Genomic DNA, 25,536 nt, shown 5'->3' on the forward strand with positions numbered 1-25,536 from the left:
ACTCACTCTCTCTTTCTCTCCCACACATTCAAACACTCACTCACTGTCTCTCTCCCACACATTCAAACACTCACTCACTGTCTCTCTCCCACACATTAATTCAAACTCTGACTCACATACTCACTGTGTGTCTCTCTCTCCCACACACTCACTCACTGAGTGTCACTCTTACACTTTGTCTCGGACATTGTGCTTTTATTTAAACACATTTTCAAACTAAATTTAGCAAAACTAAAACATAAATTTATTAAATAAAAACCAATGGAAAAATACAAGTGTGGCACAATAAAACAATCTAGCGCCTTAACTCCTTTCTGTTTTAGATTTATTAGTATTATGAAATCTTTCATGAGAATTAAGGTAACCTTTCTGAGAAAAACATTTCCCACATTCACAACATGCAAATGGTTTCTCTTCTGTGAATCATCATGTGTCTATCAATGTTTCTTTTATGAATGAAATGGTTTCTCTCCTGTGTGAATCCTGAGATGTTTATTTAAGTTGCCTTTCAGATGAAAACATTTCCCACACTCAGAGCAGGAGAAAGGATTCTCCTTAATATGAATCTGTTCGTGGGCAATAAGCCTTGATTTTTGATTGAAACAATGTCCACATTCAGAACATGAATATGTTTTTTCTCCTCTGTGAATCCTGAGATGTGTATCAAAGTTGTATTTTTCAGTGAAACATTTCCCACACTCAGAACATGAATATGGTTTCTCTCCTGTGTGAATCCTGAGATGTTTATTTAAGTTGCCTTTCAGATTGAAACATTTCCCACACTCAGAGCAGGAGAAAGGTTTCTCTCCATTATGAATCAGTTTATGGGCAATAAGCCTAGATTTATGACTGAAACAATGTCCACATTCAGAACATGAATATGGGTTTTCTCCTGTGTGAATCCTGAGATGTGTATCAAAGTTGTATTTTTCAGTGAAACATTTCCCACATTCAGAACATGAATATGGTTTCTCTCCTTTGTGAATCCTGAGATGTTTATTTAAGTTGCCTTTCAGATTGAAACATTTCCCACATTCAGAACATGAAAATGGTTTCTCTTGTGTGTGAATCACCATATGCCTATTAAGGCTGATTTTATGACTGAAACACTTCCCACATTCAGAACAAGTCACTTTCTTCCCTTGACGGAATCTCTGATATTTCGTTTGATTTAAATTTGTGGGTGAAACTTTCTGACCATTAAAGTTATTGGTATTACTTTTGTATTGTTTCACAAGATCACAAGCAGAGCTATGAATGTCCACATCACCGAGACTTCCTTCTTCACACAAGGCTGAATGCTCCGTAACAGGAGTAAATGGACATTCTGTCTGTGTAAGTTCTGTGGGTGTATAAATGTCAGTGACGTTTCCTTTGTCACATAAGGCTGGTTCCTCCTTAATATGTGTGGATGGATAACATATATGTTCTGTATAGGAACACATGTCAGTGTGTGTGAGATTCCCTTCCTCACATAAAACTAGCTCATCCTGAATTTGTGTAGATGAATATTGTGTATGTTCTGTGAGTCTAATAATGTCAGTGTGTGTGAGATTTCCTTCTTCACACAAGGCTGGTTCCTCCTTCATATGTGTCGATAGATACTGTGTATGTTCTGCAGGTGTGTAAATGTCAGTTTCTGTGAGATTCCTTTTATTACATGAGACTGGATCCCCCTTAAGATGAGAAGATGGATATTCTGTCTGTTCTCCATGTGTAATAATGCTAGTGTCTGTGAGATTCCCTTCTTCACATGAGACTGGATCATCATTAATATTAGAAGATGGATATTCTGTCTGTTCTCTGGGTGTATACATGTCAGTGTCTGTGAGGTTTTCCTCTTCACATGAGGTTGGTTCCTTCTTAATATGAGTAGATGGATATTCCGTGTGTAATGTGGATTTTGTTTGGGAACATTCTTTCAGTGAGTAAATCTCTCCATCTGGTAGATTTCTTTCTTCATATAAAGCTGTTTCTGATTTCACAGATTCACTTGGTCTCTTACTTAGTTCATTAAATGTCACAGAATTTCCTCCCTGATCATCTGCGACTCTACCTTCAGTCACACGATTCGCTGACAGAACATGGATGGGTAAATCATCCGTTTCACTTACGTTTAGAGAGCCATCTGCTGGAAAGAAAACAAATAGAATTACAAACCTTCCTTTTATCTCATTGAGAGTTATGTAAATACACTACAAGGTAAATGATCCAGGAAGTGATGGTAAAATATTGAACAATGCTGTTTCAAGGTAACTGGTATATTTATTCAGAATTAGAACCTAACTTACAGTCTATAACAGAGGTAGGCAACCTTCGACACTCCATATTTTGTGGACTACATCTCTGTAATGGACACTGGTTTATTATGGTCTGATTCATTAGATATCACTTAAAACAGTTTATTTTGATAAGTGCCATTTAAGAATTATACCTCAAGGGGGGAGCACCTTTTTGAAGACTTTCATTGTCTGTGCCAAGCAGCCAAGATGGATGCCGGACTCCTCCCTATGAAATGGCAAACAGGGATTGGGTAAGGAAAGTCACATGCTCAGTGTAACGATAATACCCAATACGCAGAGTGAAAACCACCAGAACAATAGAGACGGATAGAAAGTCCCTAAACCGGTCCTTGGCCGGAATAAACAAACAAACTACAAGAAATGCCAGAAACAAGCCAAGGTCAAAGGAAGCTAGAAATACACAAAAGCGAGGAACGTAGCAGAGTCAGGGAAACCAGAAATGAGAATGGTCAAGAACAAGCCGGGTCAATACACAAAGAACAATCAAAAGAATACAGGAACGCGCTACGGTGACACTAGGAACCTCAACAGGCAACTGACTTGGAGGTAGACTGGGCTTTTATATGATTGGGAGCGTGATTTTCATAACCACTCACCCAAAAGGTACATGTACATTGCGCTCTCTTGTTTAGAGCGCTTTTGACCACAGGGCGTTGGTACACATGCGCCACCTCATTAAAAAGGGCGGGCGCATAGCGGCCAGCGGCCTTGATGCTTAATGCATCCTTTCCTGGCGTGGGAGCGGCAGTCTGACCGATCCCGATGTCAGCAGACTGGCGGACCAACAAGGTAAGTGACTGACAGCTTACATCACCCCCCCTCTTAGAACCACCCACTGGGCGGGAACCACCTGGATGATCGGGAAAGCGAGAATGGAAAGCCCAGATAAGGCAAGGAGCATGAACTTCATCAACCCCAACCCAGGACCTCTCCTCAGGACCAAATCCCTTCAAATGAATCAAGTATTGAATGACACCCCTGGAGAGACGGGAATCCACAATAGACTGGACCTTGTATTCATCTTGCCCCTCCACCACAACAGGAGCAAAGAAGAGTCTAGTGAATCTATTGCAAAAAAGGGGTTTCAATAGGGACACATGAAAGGTATTAGGGATACACAAATCAGAGGGCAATTGTTACCTGTATTAAATCGGGGTCACATATCTCAGAATCCGATAGGGACCGATGAAACGAAGAGCCAATTTCTTGGAAGGCACTATTTTAGGTTGATATTATTGGTACTGAGCCAAACCCTATCACCCACTTGATAAGTCGGAGCAGCTAGTCAGTGTCTGTCGGCGTATTTTTTCTGCAAGGCGACTTTATCAGTCAGGATGTGTTGAACCTGCTTTCACGTGGCCCTGAGGCCACCCAAATATTCCTCTACAGCCAGTATCTCCAATGAAGGAAGAACAGAAGGATGGAAGCCATAGTTGAGGTAAAAAGGGCTGCGGGTCGTGCAATCTCTTTGTGTACAATTATGAGCAAACTCAGCCCAGGGAAGCAGTTTCACCCAACTATCCTGGTTGTCAGAGATAAAACACCATAGGTACTGTTTCAGGGATTGGTTAGGCCTTTCAGCAGCACTGTTAGATTGAGGGTGATAGGCTGAAGAATGACATAACTTGATACCAAGTTGCTTAGTAAATGCCTTCCAGAATCGAGAGATAAATTGCGGACCCCTATCGGACACTATCTCTTCGGGTATTCCATGTGAGCAGAAAAGATATCCGCTTCGACAGACGAGGGAAACTTAGGCAAGGACACAAAATGTACCATCTTGGAAAACCTGTGATAGTTAAGACCACGGTATTATCCTTCGATTTAGGGAATTCTATTCTAAAATCAGGATCAGTAGACAAACGTTGGGAGTAAATAGCCCCCTACACCTGTATCGGATGCATCTACCTCTAAAAGAAAAGGGAGTGATGGATCCAGATGGACTAGGATAGGTGCTGAAGCGAATGCATCCTTCAGGGTGTCAAAGGCAGTTAGTGCTTCCGGAGTCCATACCTGATTAGATTTGCCCTTTTTTGTCATGTTTTAGATAGGCGACATTATGGAGGAAAACCCTTTTATAAACCTCCTAGTCTTGGGCGGCCAGCACATACCCAGAATAGGCCTGGTCCGAGCACATAGGGCCCTGAGACCGATACCAGCACCAGAAGAACAACCCAGAGACATCATATGCTGCCTCGACAACCACCACCTCAAAGAAGAAATACTACGCACAGCCCGCCGCATGGGAACTGTCCGCATGGCAGGCCAGACCATCTCCATTTACCAAGATTTGTCCAGATACACCCTACAAGCCAGGAGAGCCCTGCGCCCAGTGACATCAGCCTTACAACAGGCGGGCATCCAGTACCGCTGGGGCTATCCGTTCTCACTTTCTGCAAGACACGGACAAGACCAACTGTTCGTAAGAAAGCCAGGAGACGTCCCGGGATTCCTACGCAGCCTGGGCCTCCCGCCACAACAGGTACCAGACTGGTTGGCGAGATCGTTTCTCCAACAACCACCGGGACCACAACAACCACGCAGACCCAACGCAGGCCCGCAAAGACCCCAGCAACAGCAACAACGCGACGGGCACCAGGGCCCAGTGAGGAGGGAGCAGTAACCAAGCACCAAGCAGCGTAACCGGGGCACGGGATGGGGGTCTTAAGCACCACTGAACAGCTCATCAGAACCGTGAGTACAGACAGAGGGTACTAACCCATTCATACCACACATATCAACAAGAATTGGGGTGGGGGAAGGAGAGCTACGGGGCACCCGCCACATCGGCCACACAACATGGGGGACTCCACGCAAGGACAAACCCAAGGAAACGCCTAAACCGCCAACTAAGGCACGTGGGCGGCAGACAAGACACTTTGGGGAGGGGGACGGGTAGATCCACCACAGTGGACAACGTGGGTGGCAAACAGACGGATAAACGGACACGCAAGCACCCCTGCAGAACTGCCACCGGAGGTGCAAATCGGAAAGACGTTTAGGTCCCAACACAAATTTCTGCATCAACCTACAACCCGTAAGGGGTGGGGGAGAGGGTGTAATATGAGGGATGAAACCTGAGGAGGAGGGGTAGGGGGATACAATACGAACAAACACCGGGAAGAGAGCAGGACAGGATAAGGGAAGGGAAAGAAGGAAACACAGCAAAGGCAGGAAGCTGGGATACACCCGAGAAAGATAGGAGGGCAGATATGGGGGATGGGGGGGGGGGGAAGAGGGGAGGGAGGGTTGGCGCAGGGGGGGAACAATATATGTTAAGAGGGGGGAATGGGGGGAGGAGGGGGGGAAGAAGGGTGGAGAGGGGGGGGAAGGGTGGAGAGGGGGGGGAAGGGTGGGGGGGGGAAGGGTGGGGAGGGGGGGGGAAGGATGGAGAGAAAGGGGAGGGGAGACAAAAAAAAAAGTTAACCTAATTACACTCAGCCCCTAGACAAAGGGACACGAGTCAAGCGGGTGGGAACCCATATCAAGGCAAGCGGGGGTCAGGTCAGACACCCAACCCTTACAGTCTGGGCCACAAGACGTACACAAACGGGAGATGGGCAACAAGGAATTGTGTATGTATTATGAGTATCTAATGTGTGGCATTGCAACAAGGTATACTGCACGAAATGTTTTAACCCGGACACAATTGTGATAACCCAGAGCACCTGCTTCGCATAGACACATGATAAAGCAGGACACAACACACGCTTAGGGAGACAAACACGACCATACGCAAAACTCAGAGGCCCAGACGAAACACGGTCACAACAGAGAAATGGTCAATACCGTGAGGTACAACACAGGGATACCAGACCACCCACACGCAGAGCAGCAATTGGCGTCAAGACACGGTCAAAGAATCAATGTAGCGCCCCCACACTGCATGATGCCCTACCCCATAGCCCCGAATGGACACACACCATCAACGAACTACCAAATAGCGACATACCCCCACTCCACGACAACGATCAGCCCAGCCCAGACTGATCTTCAGCTTAACAGCACACGAGGCCCACCCCACATGGCACAACAGGCCCACGGCAACACAACTCCGACACAGAGCAGTTGTAGGATTGCGGCAGGGAAAGCACATATACTGCCTAGCACACCATGCACTCACAGACAAAAGCCCAACACACTATGAGAGACTGAGCGGACGCTACAGCTACAAAGCCACCTAGGAGACGAAGGATCACAGACCACTAATAGTACAACCTACTATTTACGACACACGGAGGGATAGTCCACCACGGACGAGATACCCGACACCCCCACAGGTATAGGACACAGAAACCCCCGATACAAAGGGGACGTACAACTCCCGGAAACAACCCAAGCCCACCAACTGGTTAGGCTGAACGGTCGATCCACCGGGACGATTGTCCATTCACCAAGAGTTCACAGTTACTCTACAGAAAGCACAGACCCGCGCAGCACTAGCCTCAGACAAGGCCAAACACAGACCAGCACCACAAACTCACAAACCACAGCCTTACCCATCGCCCCTCCTTGTCCCTACCCATCCATCCACCACCTGCGGCTGCCCGGACGATGCCGGCTCCGGGCCCCAGCGGGTTCACCCGGGAAGACCTGAGCATAGTCTCCTACAACGTCCATGGCCTCAACGTCAGAGAGAAGCGCACAAGACTGAGGGACCTGAAACGCTACAGGACATCGGTGGCGTTTATCCAAGAAACGCACTTCCAAGAAGGCAGGGCGCCAGCCCTGAAGGACCGCAACTTCCGAACAGGGTACTTCAGTAACAACCCATATAAACGAACACAAGGCGTATGCATTCTCTTTTCAAGCAGAACCCCGTACACAGAGATAGCCACCCTCAGGTGCAAACAAGGCAGGTATATTTTCACTAAAGGCACAATTGTGGATCAACTCTACACATTCGCCAACATATATGCCCCGAACACGAAACAACACTATTTCCTCCGGAACGCCCTAAGAACCTTGATGAAATTCACGGAAGGCACCCTGATCATCGGGGGGGGATCTGAACCTGGCACTACACCCAGATCAGGACTCCACGTCTCCACACGGAGCAATACCACACAACAGACACGCCAACACACTCCGCCTTCTACACCTCCACCAATTAGCGGATTGCTGGCAAGCATTGCACCCAACAACCAGGGATTACACCTTCTATTCACATACACGAGATTGGATTACTTCCTGATGTCCCATGACAATCTAAACCTGTTACAAAACGCAGAGATCCTGCCGATAACTTGGTCAGATCACAACCCGATACGAATATGGCTGAAATCGCCGCTGTACAGACCCAGGCAGATGTCATGGAGACTAAACGAATCGATCCTTTCAGACGTGGTGGAGACAGACAAGATCAGCAACACTATAAGGACGTGACGCCGCTGACGTGCTGGGAAGCGCATAAAACGGTCGTCAGAGGCCAGATCATCGCCATATGCGCAACCCGCAAGAAGGCGGCAGTGCAGGAGACGCTTGAGCTCAGCAAAGACATAGCGGCCCTGGAGGCCAGGCACAAACGCACCCTCGACAGACGGACGTACAGAGAACTAACGGCCAAACGAACACAACTTACAAAACACCTCAACTGAGCAATCCAACGCTCATACCAACACTACAGACACATGATACATGAACATGGAGATAAATGCTGGAGATTGCTGGCGAGCCTTCTGAAACAACGTAAAACCCAACTATACATCCCCAAAATAAAGGACGCGCAGCAACGACTTAAACACCTCCCAGACCAGGTCGCGACGGAATTCCACACCTACTACCAGGGCCTATACCACCTCCGGCGAGATGAACCGGGAGACCCGCAACCGAACAAACTTAATGCCATACATAGATACCTGGACTCGGCCCATATGCGGGAAATACAGGAGGCCGATCGAGAAGCACTTGAAGCCCCCATCGCGCCGGAAGAACTAGCACACGCAATTAAGAAGGCAAAAACAGGCAGGGCACCGGGACCCGACGGGCTCCCTCTTCAATACTACAAAGTATTTGCACAAGACATCCTTCCGAAATTACTGCAAGCCCTGAACTCCATTCAAGAAGGTGCCACACCGACGGCCCAGTTCACCTCGGCGAACATCACCCTACTTCCAAAGGAGGGAAAAGACCCGACATTGTGCCTAAGCTATCGCCCGATATCGGTGCTGAACACGGACATCAAACTCCTAGTCAGCGTCCTGGCATCGCGACTGGCGCCACTACTACCAGCCACGATCCATCCGGACCAAACGGGATTCATCCCAGGCAGGGAGGTGAGGGTCAACACGCATGTCAGAACCCAACGGCACGGAACCCTTCTCCTGTCTACAGACGCTGGGTGGACAGGGTGGACTGGGATATGTTGATGGAAACCCTCCACGCCATAGGACCGAAATACAGCGTTTGGGTGGAGGCACTATACACCTGCCCGACGGCACGACTCAGGATTAACGGCGCACTGACGGACCCGTTTCGGATCCACAACGGGACCAGACAAGGCTGCCCACTTTCACCATTACTATTCGCGCTGACGCTGGAGCCATTCCTAAACAAGATCAGACGCAATGCAGACATCCAGGGGCTCAAGATAAGGAACACGCATCACAAAACACTAGCGTACACGGATGACATGCTATTCGTGGTCACGAACTAACAAACCTCCCTACCAGCGATACAGAAAGAATTAGAGGAATACGGGCAGGTCTCAAACCTAAAAATGAATTACTCAAAATCGGAGATACTGAACTTAACCATCAAACACGGATAGACTGACTCTTCAGAGGCAACACCCGTACCGCTGGTGTGACCACCGCATGCGATACCTGGGGGTTTGGCTCACCCCCAACCCGGCTGACCTGTACACGCAAAACTACCTTCCCATATTAAAAAAAGCGACGGAGGAACTACATAGATGGAACACCTCATGGCTGGGAAGGATAAATGCGGTCAAGATGACACTACTGCCCAAGTTGCTGTTCGTGTTCCACGCAGTACCGATACTAGCCCCACAAACATTCTTCAAGGCACTGAAGGCAGAGGTCCGCACGTTTATATGGAAAGGCAGGTGCCCACGCATAGCACACACCCAGTTAATCCTACCTAAGCTCCGAGGGGGCCTGGCGCTCCCCGACTTTGAGAAATACTATCACACAACACACCTGACGCGAGTCGCCAGCTGGACGATAGCAAGCGGCACAAAACCATGGACCCAACTGGAATCTGACACCATCAATTGTGACCTCCGGACACTACCCTGGATACCCGCGGCAGCATACAGACGCAAACGCATCACCAACCCCTTCGTGGCAGCAATCATGAGGATCTGGCATAGGCAGGGCCAAAAACAATACCTGACGACGGACCCAGGTCTGCTGGTGCCACTAAGGGGCAACCCGGACTTCCCAGCAGGAGACCTTGGCCCCACACCGGGCCCAGCAGGTCGCCCAGCAATCCCTCGCATGGTGGACGTCCTTGTGCACCCGTTCAATATTCGGCCATTAACAGACCTCTTCCCGGACAGACCACTCACATTCTCACACACACTGGCTAGAGCGCAACTCTCCCAATACGCCAGATCGATCCCGCAAAAACCATCCCTGTTGAGGGAAACGACACAATTCGAACGCCTCTGCACGCAAGACACGGAAACACCCAGAGCCATCTCACAGATATACACAATACTGACTACCAGTAGATACCTACTGGCACCGCCCTGCATAAGGAACTGGGAAGAAGACCTCGACGAGACCATGTCTGAAGCAGACTGGGACAAATGCCTCACCCTGGTACAAAAATACGCCAAGCTCAGCATGCCTACAAGAAAACTCCTACAAGATACTCACCAGATGGTATCTGACACCAACGGCACTACACAACAGGAATCCAGACATACCAGACACCTGCTGGAGATGCGGGGAGGAAGCAGGCACATTTCTACATGTCTGGTGGTCATGCACACGGCTACAGCCATTCTGGGACACGGTTAGAGACATCATACACGAAGTAACAGACGAGATGCTCCCAAGATCCCCGGCAGCCTTTCTCCTCCATCACACCAGCATGGCCACACAGTCATACAGCAGATCTGTACTACCGCGGTTGCTGAACGCAGCCAAAGCGATCATCCCCATCTATTGGAAGCAGGCAAGCATACCCCCGATATCAAGATGGGTGGAAGAGGTAGAAAACACCAGGAAATACGAAGATATAAAGGCAAACACTCCGAAACTCAGAGACCGATACACCAAACGCTGGTTTCACTGGATGAGGATAACCACATCAAACGACTTCCAACAACGCCTGGCCCCGCAATAGCCAGAAGGGACGAGAGAAGGGAGAGGGCGACCGGGGGCCTGGGCGGGGGGCGGAGAGGTGCGGCAGAGGGGGGCAGCAGCAGGGGAAGGAAACACACATAACCCCCCCCCCCACCCAAACACCAATAGCCACCACCCCCCCATACCAAACCATGACCAGACCCGCTAACGCACCACACATGACGGACACAGCAGCAAATCAAGACAGACCCAAACGGGACACCCCCGATCAACATGACAGACGGGAGACACTATACGAACGATACAACCCTACATAATGCCACAAGGAACCCAACCCGACATAGATACACGAACAACCGAGACACAGAGAGGGACGCCACCGCAGTCCGCCCAGGGGAGTAAAACGTAAACAGGAAACACGAGCCTAACAGTTCGCAACGATACACACACACATACACCCAACTAAGGCCCTTCAAACCTATTATAAAGAGATAACAAAATACGGGAACGGGCACCACACACCGAACACCAATAGGCACATGACATCGGCTTAACCAAACAGGAAACAACACACGGGAACCGAATCAGCCACACTGACAGAAGCACCACACCATCTTATCACCAAGGGCTATACAATCAGCCTTAGCGGCAGAGATACCAATTCGGCAATAGCACGCAACGACAACCAGATACCCAAACAGGCTATAACGCAGCAGAACCTAGAGTCACTCAACGCCCAGAGCACACGAACCACTGAGATACTCCTAGCCGCATATAGAGCGACACAGCCAGGTACACGCAAAAACTACACATATTACAAGAACGAACACGGTACAAAAGTTCACTTGTGTAACCATGACAAAGGTGCGCCATGAGCTCTACAGAGATCAAGTGCGAACAACTGACTATGCATACGCCAACTGTTTTACACCTGCATAAACCAACTGGCCTCTGCGTAGGCGACAAACTGCAAACTGATGTATGTACCGAATCTATGCGCCCCTGCGTGGGCAACCCAAGCTTTATTATCTACAAAGATGCTACACACACATATGCTACGGCAACAATAAGAATGCTCAAAACTAAAACATACAGCCGTAAAACCAATGTGAGTGCATAGATCAGTTGACAATATGAACCAATATGTCATGTTATACAGGCTATGACAAATCCGCTTCTGCGTAAGCGGCAAAATGTTTACACCTTTATTTACTAATGCTTATGCCCCTGCGTGGGCAAATATTTGCTTTACTACGAATCAGTTCGATAAATGCGTTTATATTGTGAAAACAATAAAAATATTCAAAACAAAAGGCATGACTGTGTATTCATAATGCCCATACCTAGTAGTGAAAGCAGTCTTCCATTCACGTCCCTCTTTAATCCTCACCAAATTATAAGCACCTTGTAAATCTAATTTAGTGAAGATCCTGGAACCCTTCAACCGGTCAAATAGTTCTGTGATCAGAGGAATCGGATAGACATTAAGGAACACATCCACGAATGCCTGGTTGTTCCAACGGACTTCTGATGCCTATGAACAGAACTCTAAAGCATAATCCATAAGGGAACAGTTTCCTTGTCTTAATCACAAGAGAGCTCTGGTAGCATTGGCTTTACTGCCTGGAGGATCAAAAGTTCTCCTGAACTCTGCAAGGAACTGAGGGTAGTCAAAAACTAATGGACTATTGTTCTCCCAGAGCAGATTTGCCCAAATAAGGGCTCTATCAATTAGCAGAAACATAGAATGTGACGGCAGATAAGAACCATTCGGCCCATCTAGTCTGCCCAATTTTCTTAATACTTTCATTAGTCACTGGCCTTATCTTATAGTTAGGATAGCCTTATGCCAATCCCACACATGCTTAAACTCCTTTACTGTAATGGTGTTTAAGGGGTAATGATAAAGCCTATTTTGGCCCTATCAGTAGGGTACGCTCTGGGACATAATTCAAACAAAATGCTAACCTGGTTAAGAAACCCCCTACATTTCGATGGATCCCCATTATAACGTATTGGTTGACTGGGATTAGAGTTATGGCTGTGGGTAGAAGAGTCTGCACTAGCAGGTACAGGGCTAAATGATTGGGTAGGTGGTTCATTAGATCGATTAATAAGGGCTTGTATGTAGTGATGTCGCGAACATAAAATTTTCGGTTCGCGAATGGCGAATGCGAATTTCCACAAATGTTCGCGAACCGGGCGAACCGCCATAGACTTCAGTAGGCAGGCGAATTTTAAAACCCACAGGGACTCTTTCTGGCCACAATAGTGATGGAAAAGTTGTTTCAAGGGGACTAACACCTGGACTGTGGCATGCCAGAGGGGGATCCATGGCAAAACTCCCATGGAAAATTACATAGTTGATGCAGAGTCTGGTTTTAATCCATAAAGGGCATAAATCACCTAACATTCCTAAATTGTTTGGAATAACATGCTTTAAAACATCAGGTATGATGTTGTATCGATCAGGTAGTGTAAGGGTTACGCCCGCTTCACAGTGACAGACCCAACTTCCCGTTTAACGCACCGCAAACAACCGCAAACAGTCCATTTGCACAAGGTTGGATACCAAGCTAGCCATGTCCCGTTCCTTGTCCTCACTGATGTCATTGAAGGTCTCTTCCTCCACCCAGCCACGTACAACACCAAGGGTCCCCGAAAGGTGACAACAAGCGCCCTGTATTTTTTTTTTTTAAATGTACACTACTGTTATACCAGATATGAGTTGCACTGGTGTGACACTGTGCCCTGGCAGGCCCTGAAACGCACACGTGTGAAGGAAACTGACTGCTATTATTTCACAGTCAAATTTCTATTTTTTTTTTTAATGTACACTACTGTTACACCAGTGATTGGCCCACGTCATGCCTACGCCCCTAAAACGTTCGTGTGTGGGGGTGCTGGAATGACGTGGGCCAATGGGAGCCTTGTAGCGGAGCAGCAGGGGTTAGTCCAAGGGCTCTCCGCTGGTACTCAGGATTCATCATACAGAAGGCAGGACACACAGCATAATCCCCATTCCCAAGGACCACACGACACACAGCCTGGGAGTCAACTGACAATTTGTATTCACGGCTCCAGGAGTTAACTGTCAACTGTCAACTTTTAAATGTTCTGCAATGCAGTAATAGCAAGACATACACAAGGGAAAACCATCACAGTACATATTGAAGACACAAAATATGAAACCAAACCTCTGAATACTCAGGGGACATGGCACTTAGTGGCGATGTCCCGCCACATATCTCCCCCTTGTCCACTCCCGGCAGCCCCAGCCTGACTCACACGAGTCAGATGGCTGCTTCCCTGGAGTGGACACAGTCTTTTAGTGCCATGTCCCTCTCCATGTCTTCCTCCATTAATTCTATTATATTACATTTACTGCCCCTGTCCAATAGTCCTTGTATTACACTCAGTATCCCTGTATGACACTCAGTATCCCTGTATGACACTCAGTATCCCTGTATGACACTCAGTATCCCTGTATGACACACAGTATCCCTGTATGACACACAGTATCCCTGTATTACACACAGTATCCCTGTTTTACACACAGTATCTCTGTATTACACACAGTATCTCTGTATTACACACAGTATCTCTGTATTACACACAGTATCTCTGTATTACACACAGTATCTCTGTATTACACACAGTATCCCTGTATTACACACAGTATCCCTGTATTACACACAGTATCCCTGTATTACACACAGTATCTCTGTATTACACACAGTATCTCTGTATTACACACAGTATCTCTGTATTACACACAGTATCTCTGTATTACACTCAGTATCTCAATAGAAATACATAGAAAGTCCCTAAAACGGTCCTTGGCTGGAATAAATAGGAAGCTAGAAATACACAAAAGCGAGGAACGTAACCGAATCAGGAAACCATAAATCAGAATAGTCAAGGGCAAGCCGAGTCAAAACACAAAGAACAATCAAGAGAATACAGGAACGCGCTGAGAGCACACTAGGAATCACAAAAAGGCACTGATTGGGGGCATGATTTTCATAACAATGCCCCCAAAAGGTATGTGCAAGTTGAGCGCTCTTGTTTAGAGCTCTTCTGACCACAGGGCGTTGGTACACATGCGCCGCCTCTTTAAAAGGGGTGGGCACATAGCAGCCAGCAGCTTAATGCATCCTTTCCCGTCGTGGGAGAGGCGATCCGACCGATCCCGACCGACAGTTTACACTCAGTCCCTTTATAAGGTGAAGCCACATGCTGGAGAGCAGAACCATTTTTACCTGACTAGCAGAGAGCATCTTGCAGCAGGCTGTCCAGTGGTTCTCCTTGTGAGCTGTGTTTGGCACTGATAAATATATTGTATCGCTGCTTATTATTAAATTTAATTCATTGTAGTTCCATCAAATTATTATTTAGTGCTTTCATTAACCCCTTAAGATCGGAGGGCGTACAATTACGCCCTATTTTGAGCGGCTCTAAACGCCGCCGGGCGTAATTGTACGCCCTCCGTTTTTTTCTTACTTACCCGGTCGCCGGCATCGTGGTTGGGGGACTCCCAGGGAGCCCCCCGCGGCACATCCGACGTCCTGAAGCCCCCCGGCCATGTGAGAGTGAGGTCCTTGCGAGGACCTCACAATCACATGGCCGGGTTAGCTGGCTCAGGCTTTGCAAGTAGGGGGACTAACTGTAAGGACAGGTAGTCCCCCTGCTGGCTGGAAATAAAAAAAAAAGAATTAAAATAAGTGCAAAAAAAAAAATTATATACTTAGATCATATATATATATATATATATATATATATATATATATATATATATGATCTAAGTATAGATATACACATATACACACACACACACACACACACACACTGTCTAGGTGTATTTTACTATTAATATATATATATATATATATATATATATTAATATCAAATTACACGTAGACTGATACTGATTAAATATATATAATATTAAAAACAAAAAATGTAAATACATAAAAAAATAAAATTAAAAAAATAATTAAAAAATATATAGATGTGTGTTATTTCGTTCCAACTGTAATGTGATATTAATATATATATTTATATCAAAATACACGTAGAACGAAATATATATATCTATATACATAAATATATACGTATATATCACTATATATAAATAAAAATATTTTTTAAAAATGATATATATACATATATTAATTCTACACATATATTTATGTAATAATTTTACATAATTAGGTATCCTAATTAATTACAATTAGCGGGACCTGCCTGACAACCCATGCCGAAAGTAAGGGGAATTTAATTTGCTAGCACTATATTTAACCCTATAACTTTCCAAGACACCATAAAACCTGTACATGGGGGGTACTGTTTTACTCGGGAGACTTCGCTGAACACAAATATTAGTGTTTCAAAACAGTAAAATGTATTACAACGATATCGCCAGTAAAAGTGAAGTTTTTAGCATTTTTCACGCACAAACAGCACTTACACGGACGATATTATTGCTGACAACGTTCTGAGATAGCACTCTAGATGGTGATGCAGCACTCCAAACCCCTCCCCCCCACTCACATTCCCTTCCCCTCCCAACACTAGTTACCCCCTCCCTTTCGTATTATATTTTTAAAGTCTTCCTAGTACTCACACACGGTATCCCAACTAGCCAGATTTGGCTTGCCTATACACCCACCAGACTATAGCGATAAGACACCTGCTGCCATCCAATGTCCCTACTTCCTTTATATGTAACTTGCAAACCAAGATATGGCCGTAACGCTGCATTCTCTGTAAAATCTGGTTAAACTATACCGAGGAAGGATGTTTATAATGTTTATTTGTTATACATTCCGTTTTGAAAGCAATGTAATACAAGTGCTGAAATACACAATAAAAAAGAAATATTAAAAAAAAAAAAAAAAAAAAATTAAGTCCTTTGCTCAAACTCCCACTACTCCTGGGCAGCAGCAATGACTATAGTAAATATCAGCCCCAATGCAAACAATAAAAAAATAAAGAAAATAGTTACTTGCACAGCCTCCCAAATCCCTTTGCACATTTAAATAACTGGAGATTATTTTTAGTATCACTCCAATGACCATTAAAGTGTAAGATCACCTGCTCTAGAGTAGTGGGAGTTTGAGCACAGGACTTAGTTTTGTATATTTGTATTTGCTATTATGATACACAGCCATGTTACAGAGCTGCTGCAAAACACTAGTATGTTGGGGTTTAGAAAAATACTCAGAGATTTTTACCTGTAGCTGAAAGGAAGGTAAATTGTTAGCGAAAGCTTGCCCTGACATGGCAAGTGAGCTTACAGTTATATGGCCATTGGCGTGATTCTAAAAGACCTCTAGTTAGGTAGTAAAGATAATTTAAGAAATTGTACAGGAATCCCGGTGAGTATCTGTTATGACAATAGAGAAAGGAAAGACAAAACCATTCGGTTTCAAAGCTTTCAATTTATAGATCCAGAAGGATTCAATACGTTGTAAGCGTAACTTGGGACATGTTCAATGCCCATGAAATTAATTTCCTTGGTTGAGTCTCCATGGGAATCCTTTATATGTCTGGAGATTGGAGTGTTGATTGTCTGTTTTACTGAATTAATGTGACCCCTAATTTGTAATTAAAACATTCTGAACGTTTTCTAGGAAACTGACCTGGTGGAGGTACTCAGTCCTAGAACGGGAACAACGTCACATACATGAAATCAGGCTCTGATTTAAAATCAATAATACAAAAATACAACAAACTGGCACTGTGCATTGATCACTATACTGACCTCATACTGGACATTTGAAGCTAGGGATTCAATTCCATATATAGTTATAACACAAGCTGTGTATATAAAAAGTGCTTCCTCTTACCCAGTGAGCCGAGAGGCTGGCGAGTGTCCATCATTAAGTCATTGTAAGGTTCCTTGTGTCCTTCTAAATACTTCCACACCTACAAGGAAAATAAACAGTGACATTCTCACACCTAACAGGAACCTGGCACACACAATGATACAGTCACCATCTAGACACATCCTCACACCTAACAGGAACCTGGCACACACAATGATACAGTCACCATCCAGTCACATCCTCACACCTAACAGGAACCTGGCACACACAATGATACAGTCACCATCCAGACACATCCTCACACCTAACAGGAACCTGACACACACAATGATACAGTCACCATCCAGTCACATCCTCACACCTAACAGGAACCTGACACACACAATGATACAGTCACCATCCAGTCACATCCTCACACCTAACAGGAACCTGGCACACACAGATACAGTCACCATCCAGACACATACTCACACCTAACAGGAACCTGGCACACACAATGATACAGTCGCCATCCAGACACATCCTCACACCTAACAGGAACCTGGCACACACAATGATACAGTCACTATCCAGACACATCCTCACACCTAACAGGAACCTGGCACACACAATGATACAGTCGCCATCCAGACACATCCTCACACCTAACAGGATCCTGTCACACACAATGATACAGTCACCATCCAGACACATCCTCACACCTAACAGGATCCTGGCACACACAATGATACAGTCACTATCCAGTCACATCCTCACACCTAACAGGAACCTGGCACACACAATGATACAGTCACCATCCAGACACATCCTCACACCTAACAGGAACCTGGCACACACAATGATACAGTCGCCATCCAGTCACATCCTCACACCTAACAGGATCCTGTCACACACAATGATACAGTCACCATCCAGACACATCCTCACACCTAACAGGAACCTGGGCACACACAATGATACAGTCGCCATCCAGTCACATCCTCACACCTAACAGAATCCTGGCACACACACAATGATACAGTCACCATCCAGTCACATCCTCACACCTAACAGGAACCTGGCACACAATGATACAGTCACTATCCAGACACATCCTCACACCTAACAGGATCCTAGCACACACAATGATACAGTCACTATCCAGACACATCCTCACACCTTACAGGAACCTGGCACACACAATAATACAGTCACCATGCAGTCACATCCTCACACCTAACAGGAACCTGGGACACACAATGATACAGTCGCCATCCAGACACATCCTCACACCTAACAGGAACCTGGCACACACAATGATACAGTCACCATCCAGACACATCCTCACACCTAACAGGAACCTGGCACACACAATGATACAGTCACCATCCAGACACATCCCTTGGTTTTACTCTATGATGTCCCATTCCCAGCAGCCTCACCTCTCCAGTCAGCAGGTGGATGATCTGATTGGTCAGTTTCAGGACCTTCTTCTCATGGTTTCTCTCATGCATCAGTGAGTGAGGTAGAGGCACCATGCTGGGGCTCTGGGTCCTGCTGGATCCATCGGACACACGAGGGATTCTGCCCTGTATTATGGACTCACCAGATCTCTTCACAACGATGTAATCCTATATAGAGAGAGGCATTCTAATCAATATTAATGTACTCAGGGAAGCACCTAATAAAAATACACATCTCTCAGTAAAGGATATCTATGACTTTCATATTCCAACTGTCTATCTTACAAAGCCGGTCACTACATAGGCTACATAGATCACATACACACGGTAAAAGGCTTGGACTTTTCAATTCAAATAATTTCCCTCTTACCCGCCCACTAATCCACCCACCTCAGTTTCAGACCAGTACACTAATGACAAAGACATGACATTATTGTGCAGTAGCAGCAAGCTCCTTCGTGAGACACAGCAAGGAGAGAGAAACACAGCAAGGTGGTCCCAGAAATCCCACTGATCAGGCTGGCTACTGACAGTACAAGCTGTGCAATGATGTGCAGTGAATCAGACTCCCTTTCTGCACTTTCCCAGCATGGTTACATCAATGCTCCCTGGACTGGGTGTGGAAAGCTTAAGAAAATACAAGCAGCTCGATATGAACAAAAATATCTACAGACAGAGAACAACAATTGCCTCATTGAAAGATAAAGCTAGAAAGAGACTTATCTCACAGTGAGATCCCATTAATTATTGATAATTAAAGACATGCCCAAAATCTACTGGATCTTATCTTAATCTTATATGTGAAGACAGGAAGGTGTGCTAAAAAAAAAACCCAAAAGGGACAAAACTGTGTAGTAGTTGTGACATTCCCAGAATCCCTCACCTCTCCAGTCAACAGGTAGTTGACCTCCAGGGACAGATCCAGGATCCTCTCGGTCATCTGATTCCTGTTTGTGTTTGTCATCATTAAGCCAATCAGGCAGCCCGAGAACAGACTCTGGGGTTGTGGTCAGGAAATAGAATATTCATTAAGTCATTGTAAGGTTCCTTGTGTCCTTCTAAATACTTCCACACCTACAAGGAAAATAAACAGTGACATTCTCACACCTAACAGGAACCTGACACACACAATGATACAGTCACCATCCAGACACATCCTCACACCTAACAGGAACCTGGCACACACAATGATACAGTCACCATCCAGACACATCCTCACACCTAACAGGAACCTGGCACACACAATGATACAGTCGCCATCCAGTCACATCCACACACCTAACAGGAACCTGGCACACAATGATACAGTCACCATCCAGACACATCCTCACACCTAACAGGAACCTGGCACACACAATGGTACAGTCACCATCCAGACACATCCTCACACCTAACAGGAACCTGGCACACACAAAGGTACAGTCACTGTGACGAAGTGCCCTTCGCCACTTGTGCCTGGAGAGGACTAGTTGCCAGCCTCTTGCCATATGACTATGGTCACTGGGAGATTTTGCCAGGGTGGAAAAGGCCCTAAGTGATCCCAGTCAAGCCTCGGCGTCTGGGTCTGAAGTGTTTCAGGGTCCCTGATAGCTACAAGGAAGCAGACTTGGCGGAGGTACTCGATCGGAGTACTGGAGCTCCGTTACAGTCACCATCCAGACACATCCATGATACAGTCACCATCCAGACACATCCTCACACCTAACAGGAACCTGGCACACACAATGATACAGTCACCATCCAGACACATCCTCACACCTAACAGGAACCTGGCACACACAATGATACAGTCACTATCCAGACACATCCTCACAACTAACAGGAACCTGGCACACACACAATGATACAGTCACCATCCAGACACATCCTCACAACTAACAGGAACCTGGCACACACACTGATACAGTCACCATCCAGTCACATCCTCACACCTAACAGGAACCTGGCACACACAATGATACAGTCACCATCCAGACACATCCTCACACCTAACAGGAACCTGGCACACACAATGATACAGTCACCACCCAGACACATCCTCATACCTAACAGGAACCTGACACACACAATGATACAGTCACCACACAGACACATCCGCACACCTAACTAGAACCTGGCACACACAATGATACAGTCACTATCCATACACATCCTCACACCTAACAGGAAGCTGGCACACACACTGATACAGTCACCATCCAGACACATCCTCACACCTAACAGGAACCTGGCACATACAATGATACAGTCACCATCCAGTCACATCCTCACACCTAACAGGAACCTGGCACACACAATGATACAGTCACCATCCAGCCACATCCTCACACCTAACTAGAACCTGGCACACACAATGATACAGTCACCATCCAGACACATCCTCACACCTAACAGGAACCTGGCACACACAATGATACAGTCACCATCCAGACACATCCTCACACCTAACTAGAACCTGGCACACACAATGATACAGTCACCATTCAGACACATCCTCACACCTAACAGGAAGCTGGCACACACAATGATACAGTCACCATCCAGACACATCCTCACACCTAACTAGAACCTGGCACACACAATGATACAGTCACTATCCATACACATCCTCACACCTAACAGGAACCTGGCACACACAATGATACAGTCACTATCCATACACATCCTCACACCTAACAGGAACACACAATGATACAGTCACCATCCAGACACATCCCTTGGTTTTACTCTATGATGTCCCATTCCCAGCAGCCTCACCTCTCCAGTCAGCAGGTGGATGATCTGATTGGTCAGTTTCAGGACCATCTGGTCATTGTTTCTCTCATGTATCAGTGAGTGAGGTAGAGGCACCGTGCTGGGGCTCTGGGTCCTGCTGGATCCATCGGACGCACGAGGGATTCTGCCCTGTATTATGGACTCACCAGATCTCTTCATAATGATAAAATCCTATATAGAGAGAGGCATTCTAATCAATATTAAGCACCTAATAAAAATACACATCTCTCAGTAAAGGATATCTATGACTTTCATATTCCAACTGTCTATCTTACAAAGCCTGTCACTACATAGGCTACATATATCATATACAGGGCCGGCCTTAGGGGTGTGCGAGCTGTGCGGCCGCACAGGGCGCATGACTGTCTGCCTCTGTGTGCCCGACTGTCTGCCTCTGTGTGCCCGACTGTCTGCCTCTGTGTGCCCGACTGTCTGCCTCTGTGTGCCCGACTGTCTGCCTCTGTGTGCCCGACTGTCTGCCTCTGTGTGCCCGACTGTCTGCCTCTGTGTGCCCGACTGTCTGCCTCTGTGTGCCCGACTGTCTGCCTCTGTGTGCCCGACTGTCTGCCTCTGTGTGCCCGACTGTCTGCCTCTGTGTGCCCGACTGTCTGCCTCTGTGTGCCCGACTGTCTGCCTCTGTGTGCCCGACTGTCTGCCTCTGTGTGCCCGACTGTCTGCCTCTGTGTGCCCGACTGTCTGCCTCTGTGTGCCCGACTGTCTGCCTCTGTGTGCCCGACTGTCTGCCTCTGTGTGCCCGACTGTCTGCCTCTGTGTGCCCGACTGTCTGCCTCTGTGTGCCCGACTGTCTGCCTCTGTGTGCCCGACTGTCTGCCTCTGTGTGCCCGACTGTCTGCCTCTGTGTGCCCGACTGTCTGCCTCTGTGTGCCCGACTGTCTGCCTCTGTGTGCCCGACTGTCTGCCTCTGTGTGCCCGACTGTCTGCCTCTGTGTGCCCGACTGTCTGCCTCTGTGTGCCCGACTGTCTGCCTCTGTGTGCCCGACTGTCTGCCTCTGTGTGTGTGTCTGTGTGCATTACTGTCTGCCTCTGTGTGTGTGTCTGTGTGCATTACTGTCTGCCTCTGTGTGTGTGTCTGTGTGCATTACTGTCTGCCTCTGTGTGTGTGTCTGTGTGCATTACTGTCTGCCTCTGTGTGTGTGATTGTGTGTATGACTGCCTCTGTGTGTATGACTGCCTCTGTGTGTATGACTGCCTCTGTGTGTATGACTGCCTCTGTGTGTATGACTGCCTCTGTGTGTATGACTGCCTCTGTGTGTATGACTGCCTCTGTGTGTATGACTGCCTCTGTGTGTATGACTGCCTCTGTGTGTATGACTGCCTCTGTGTGTATGTGTGTGTGTGTGTATGACTGTCTGCCTCTGTGTGTGTCTGTGTGTATTACTGTCTGTGTCTGTGTGTGTCTGTGTGTATTACTGTCTGTGTCTGTGTGTATGACTGACTGTCTGCCTGTGTGTGTGTGTGTATGGCTGACTGTCTGCCTGTGTGTGTCTGTGTGTATGGCTGACTGTCTGCCTGTGTGTGTCTGTGTGTGTGTGTGTGATACTGCCTGCCTTTGTGTGTCTGTGTGTGTGTGTGTATGACTGACTGCCTGTGTGTGTGTGTGTATGGCCGTCTGACTCTGTGTGTGTGTGTGTGTCACATACAACCAATACACGCATATCACACACTGTTAATACACCCATTACAAATAGCATACATATCCCACACAGTCATCACACCTACTATCACATACACAGACAACACAAACATTACAGCATACATGGATGATTGGGGGGGGGGGGGGGGGGCGCTGTGAAGATTTTTCAACACAGGGCGTCTAAATGCCTAAGGCCGGCCCTGATCATATACACACGGTAAAAGGCTTGGACTTTTCAATTCAAATAATTACCCTCTTACCCGCCCACTAATCCACCCACCTCAGTTTCAGACCAGTACACTAATGACAAAGACATGACATTATTGTGCAGTAGCAGCAAGCTCTCCGTGAGACACAGCAAGGAGAGAGAGAAACACAGCAAGGTGGTCCTGCTCTGGAGAAATCCCACCGATCAGGCTGGCTACTGACAGCACAAGCTGTGCAATGATGTGCAGTGAATCAGACTCCCTCTCTGCACTTTCATGGTTCGATCAATGCTTCCTGGACTGGGTGTGGAAAGCTTAAGAAAATACAAGCAGGTCGATATGAACAAAAATATCTACCGACAGAGAACAGCAATTGCCTCATTGAAAGATAAAGCTATAACATCTCACAGTGATATCCCATTGATTATTGATAATTAAAGACGTGTCCAAAACCTACTGGATCTTATCTTAATCTTATATGTGAAGACAGAGAGGTGAGCTAAAAAAAAAAAAGGGGACAAAGTGTGTAGTTGCTGTGACATTCCCAGAATCCCTCACCTCTCCAGTCAGCAGGTAGTTGACCTCCAGGGTCAGATCCAGGATCCTCTCGGTCATCTGATTCCTGTTTGTGTTTGTCATCATTAAGCCAATCAGGCAGCCCGAGAACAGACTCTGGGGGTTGTGGTCAGGAATTAGGATATTCTGTGGCTCTGTATATAAAGATATACAAGGTATGTAAATATGCACTTTACTAATATACTAATAAATATTAATATAAAAATATAGTTAAACGGACACTATAGTCACTGAAAAACGTTATCTTAATAAAGCAGTTTTGGTGTATATAGCATGTTTCTGCAACATTAGTGCTCAATTCTCTGCCATTTAGGAGTTAAATCACTTTGTCTAAGCAGCCTGGCCAAACCTCCCTACATGTGTCACGTATTCAGCCGCTTATAAAAATGTGGTTAATGGCATTTACTGTCCACACGGTTACAGCCTATCAGATCTACAGGAGGGGTATTTAGGACCAGTTCTCATCCTGCTCAGTGCCCTGTCGTGGTTTCCCTTGTGGTTGTCCGAGAGCGCGTTCCTAATTCAAGTTTCTTCTGGTTTTTGACTTTGGCTTTGATTTTTGACTTCCCTGTATTCTGTATCCCTGACTTCTGGCTTTCTCTTATCGTTGTGTCTCTTTCTGTATCCCCTGACCGTGGCAAGTATCCTGACTATTCTTTGATACGTTAAGTCCGGCCATTCTAAGGCCCGGTAATACGTTACCTATTAGTCATCTGTGTGACACGGTTCTACGTGCTGGATCAACTAGTAATCCTGACAACATGTGACTTACACAGCCTTGTGGCAAACCTAGCCACTTTAGGTCATATTGCAGAACATTTAAAGGTTGTCTGAAATAGCTGTGTTAACCTGGTGTAAAAATTCGTGGGTTTTAGAATAGAGAGCATGCATAGGCTAACAGCCGTGAATAAAATTGTCAGTAAACTCCTGGAGCCGTGAATAAAATTGTCAGTTGACTCCCTGAACTGTGTTTCATCCGGTTACTGGGGGATTTGGGATATTGCCTTCTTTTCCAGCGCTTTACTTTGGATTACCTTCTATACCAGCGTAGATCTTGGGATTTAATATTGCAGCTCCGCTACAATTGGTGGCAAGCGACGGGATCCAATCTTACAGCCGAAAAGCGGTGTTTGGGTAATTGAAACTACCGAACAGGAAAGTGAATGGCAATTCGGATACAACAAAGAACCGAACACAGAGGTGAATGGAGACAGACTACACTGCATTGAAACGGCAGACGTTAAAGGAAGTATTGGAAGCCAGGGGTAAGATAGCCAGCAATAAGCCAAAAGCTGTGCTGATTGCCGAACTGATGGAGGGAGACAGAGCTTGCAGCGTTACACCCCCACCAGCCATGGGAGAAACCCCCTTCCAAAAGGAAATGAGGACCAGGATGGAATTTTTACCCCAGCCAGTACCACTAGAAATACTGACAGTACTGATGGCGGATGTGCAGGAGTAGGTGATGGCACAC

General features: G+C 46.5%; 2 protein-coding genes across 2 annotated transcripts; both read right to left on the reverse strand.

Annotated features, from left to right (window-relative positions):
• Nucleotides 1–449: 449 nt before the first annotated feature.
• On the reverse strand, nucleotides 450–19,872 carry LOC134574855 (zinc finger protein 678-like). Its single transcript, XM_063433908.1, has 4 exons — nucleotides 19,735–19,872; nucleotides 18,831–19,019; nucleotides 17,431–17,509; nucleotides 450–2,131 (listed from the first exon to the last, which is right to left on the reverse strand). The coding sequence occupies exons 1-4, from the start codon at nucleotides 19,816–19,818 to the stop codon at nucleotides 450–452; spliced, it is 2,034 nt and encodes a 677-aa protein (XP_063289978.1). The 5' UTR covers nucleotides 19,819–19,872.
• Nucleotides 19,827–24,190, reverse strand: LOC134574856 (oocyte zinc finger protein XlCOF29-like). The gene is made up of 3 exons (XM_063433909.1): nucleotides 24,045–24,190; nucleotides 21,609–21,797; nucleotides 19,827–19,925 (listed from the first exon to the last, which is right to left on the reverse strand). The coding sequence occupies exons 1-3, from the start codon at nucleotides 24,126–24,128 to the stop codon at nucleotides 19,827–19,829; spliced, it is 372 nt and encodes a 123-aa protein (XP_063289979.1). The 5' UTR covers nucleotides 24,129–24,190.
• Nucleotides 24,191–25,536: the final 1,346 nt, after the last annotated feature.

Source organism: Pelobates fuscus, chromosome 10 (genome assembly GCF_036172605.1).
Source record: "Pelobates fuscus isolate aPelFus1 chromosome 10, aPelFus1.pri, whole genome shotgun sequence".
NCBI classification, from domain to species: domain Eukaryota; kingdom Metazoa; phylum Chordata; class Amphibia; order Anura; family Pelobatidae; genus Pelobates; species Pelobates fuscus.

Excerpts from the sequence above, each read along its gene's own strand:
- LOC134574855 (XM_063433908.1), bottom strand. The coding sequence starts at position 19,818 with ATGATGACAAACACAAACAGGAATCAGATGACCGAGAGGATCCTGGAT. Across the intron at positions 17,510-18,830 it reads TCCACCTGCTGACTGGAGAG|GTGTGGAAGTATTTAGAAGG; the intron begins GTGAGGCTGCTG and ends TTTTCCTTGTAG. Across the intron at positions 2,132-17,430 it reads CCAGCCTCTCGGCTCACTGG|CAGATGGCTCTCTAAACGTA; the intron begins GTAAGAGGAAGC and ends TTTTCTTTCCAG.
- LOC134574856 (XM_063433909.1), bottom strand. The coding sequence starts at position 24,128 with ATGATGACAAACACAAACAGGAATCAGATGACCGAGAGGATCCTGGAT. Across the intron at positions 21,798-24,044 it reads ACTACCTGCTGACTGGAGAG|GATTTTATCATTATGAAGAG; the intron begins GTGAGGGATTCT and ends CTCTCTATATAG. Across the intron at positions 19,926-21,608 it reads TCCACCTGCTGACTGGAGAG|GTGTGGAAGTATTTAGAAGG; the intron begins GTGAGGCTGCTG and ends TTTTCCTTGTAG.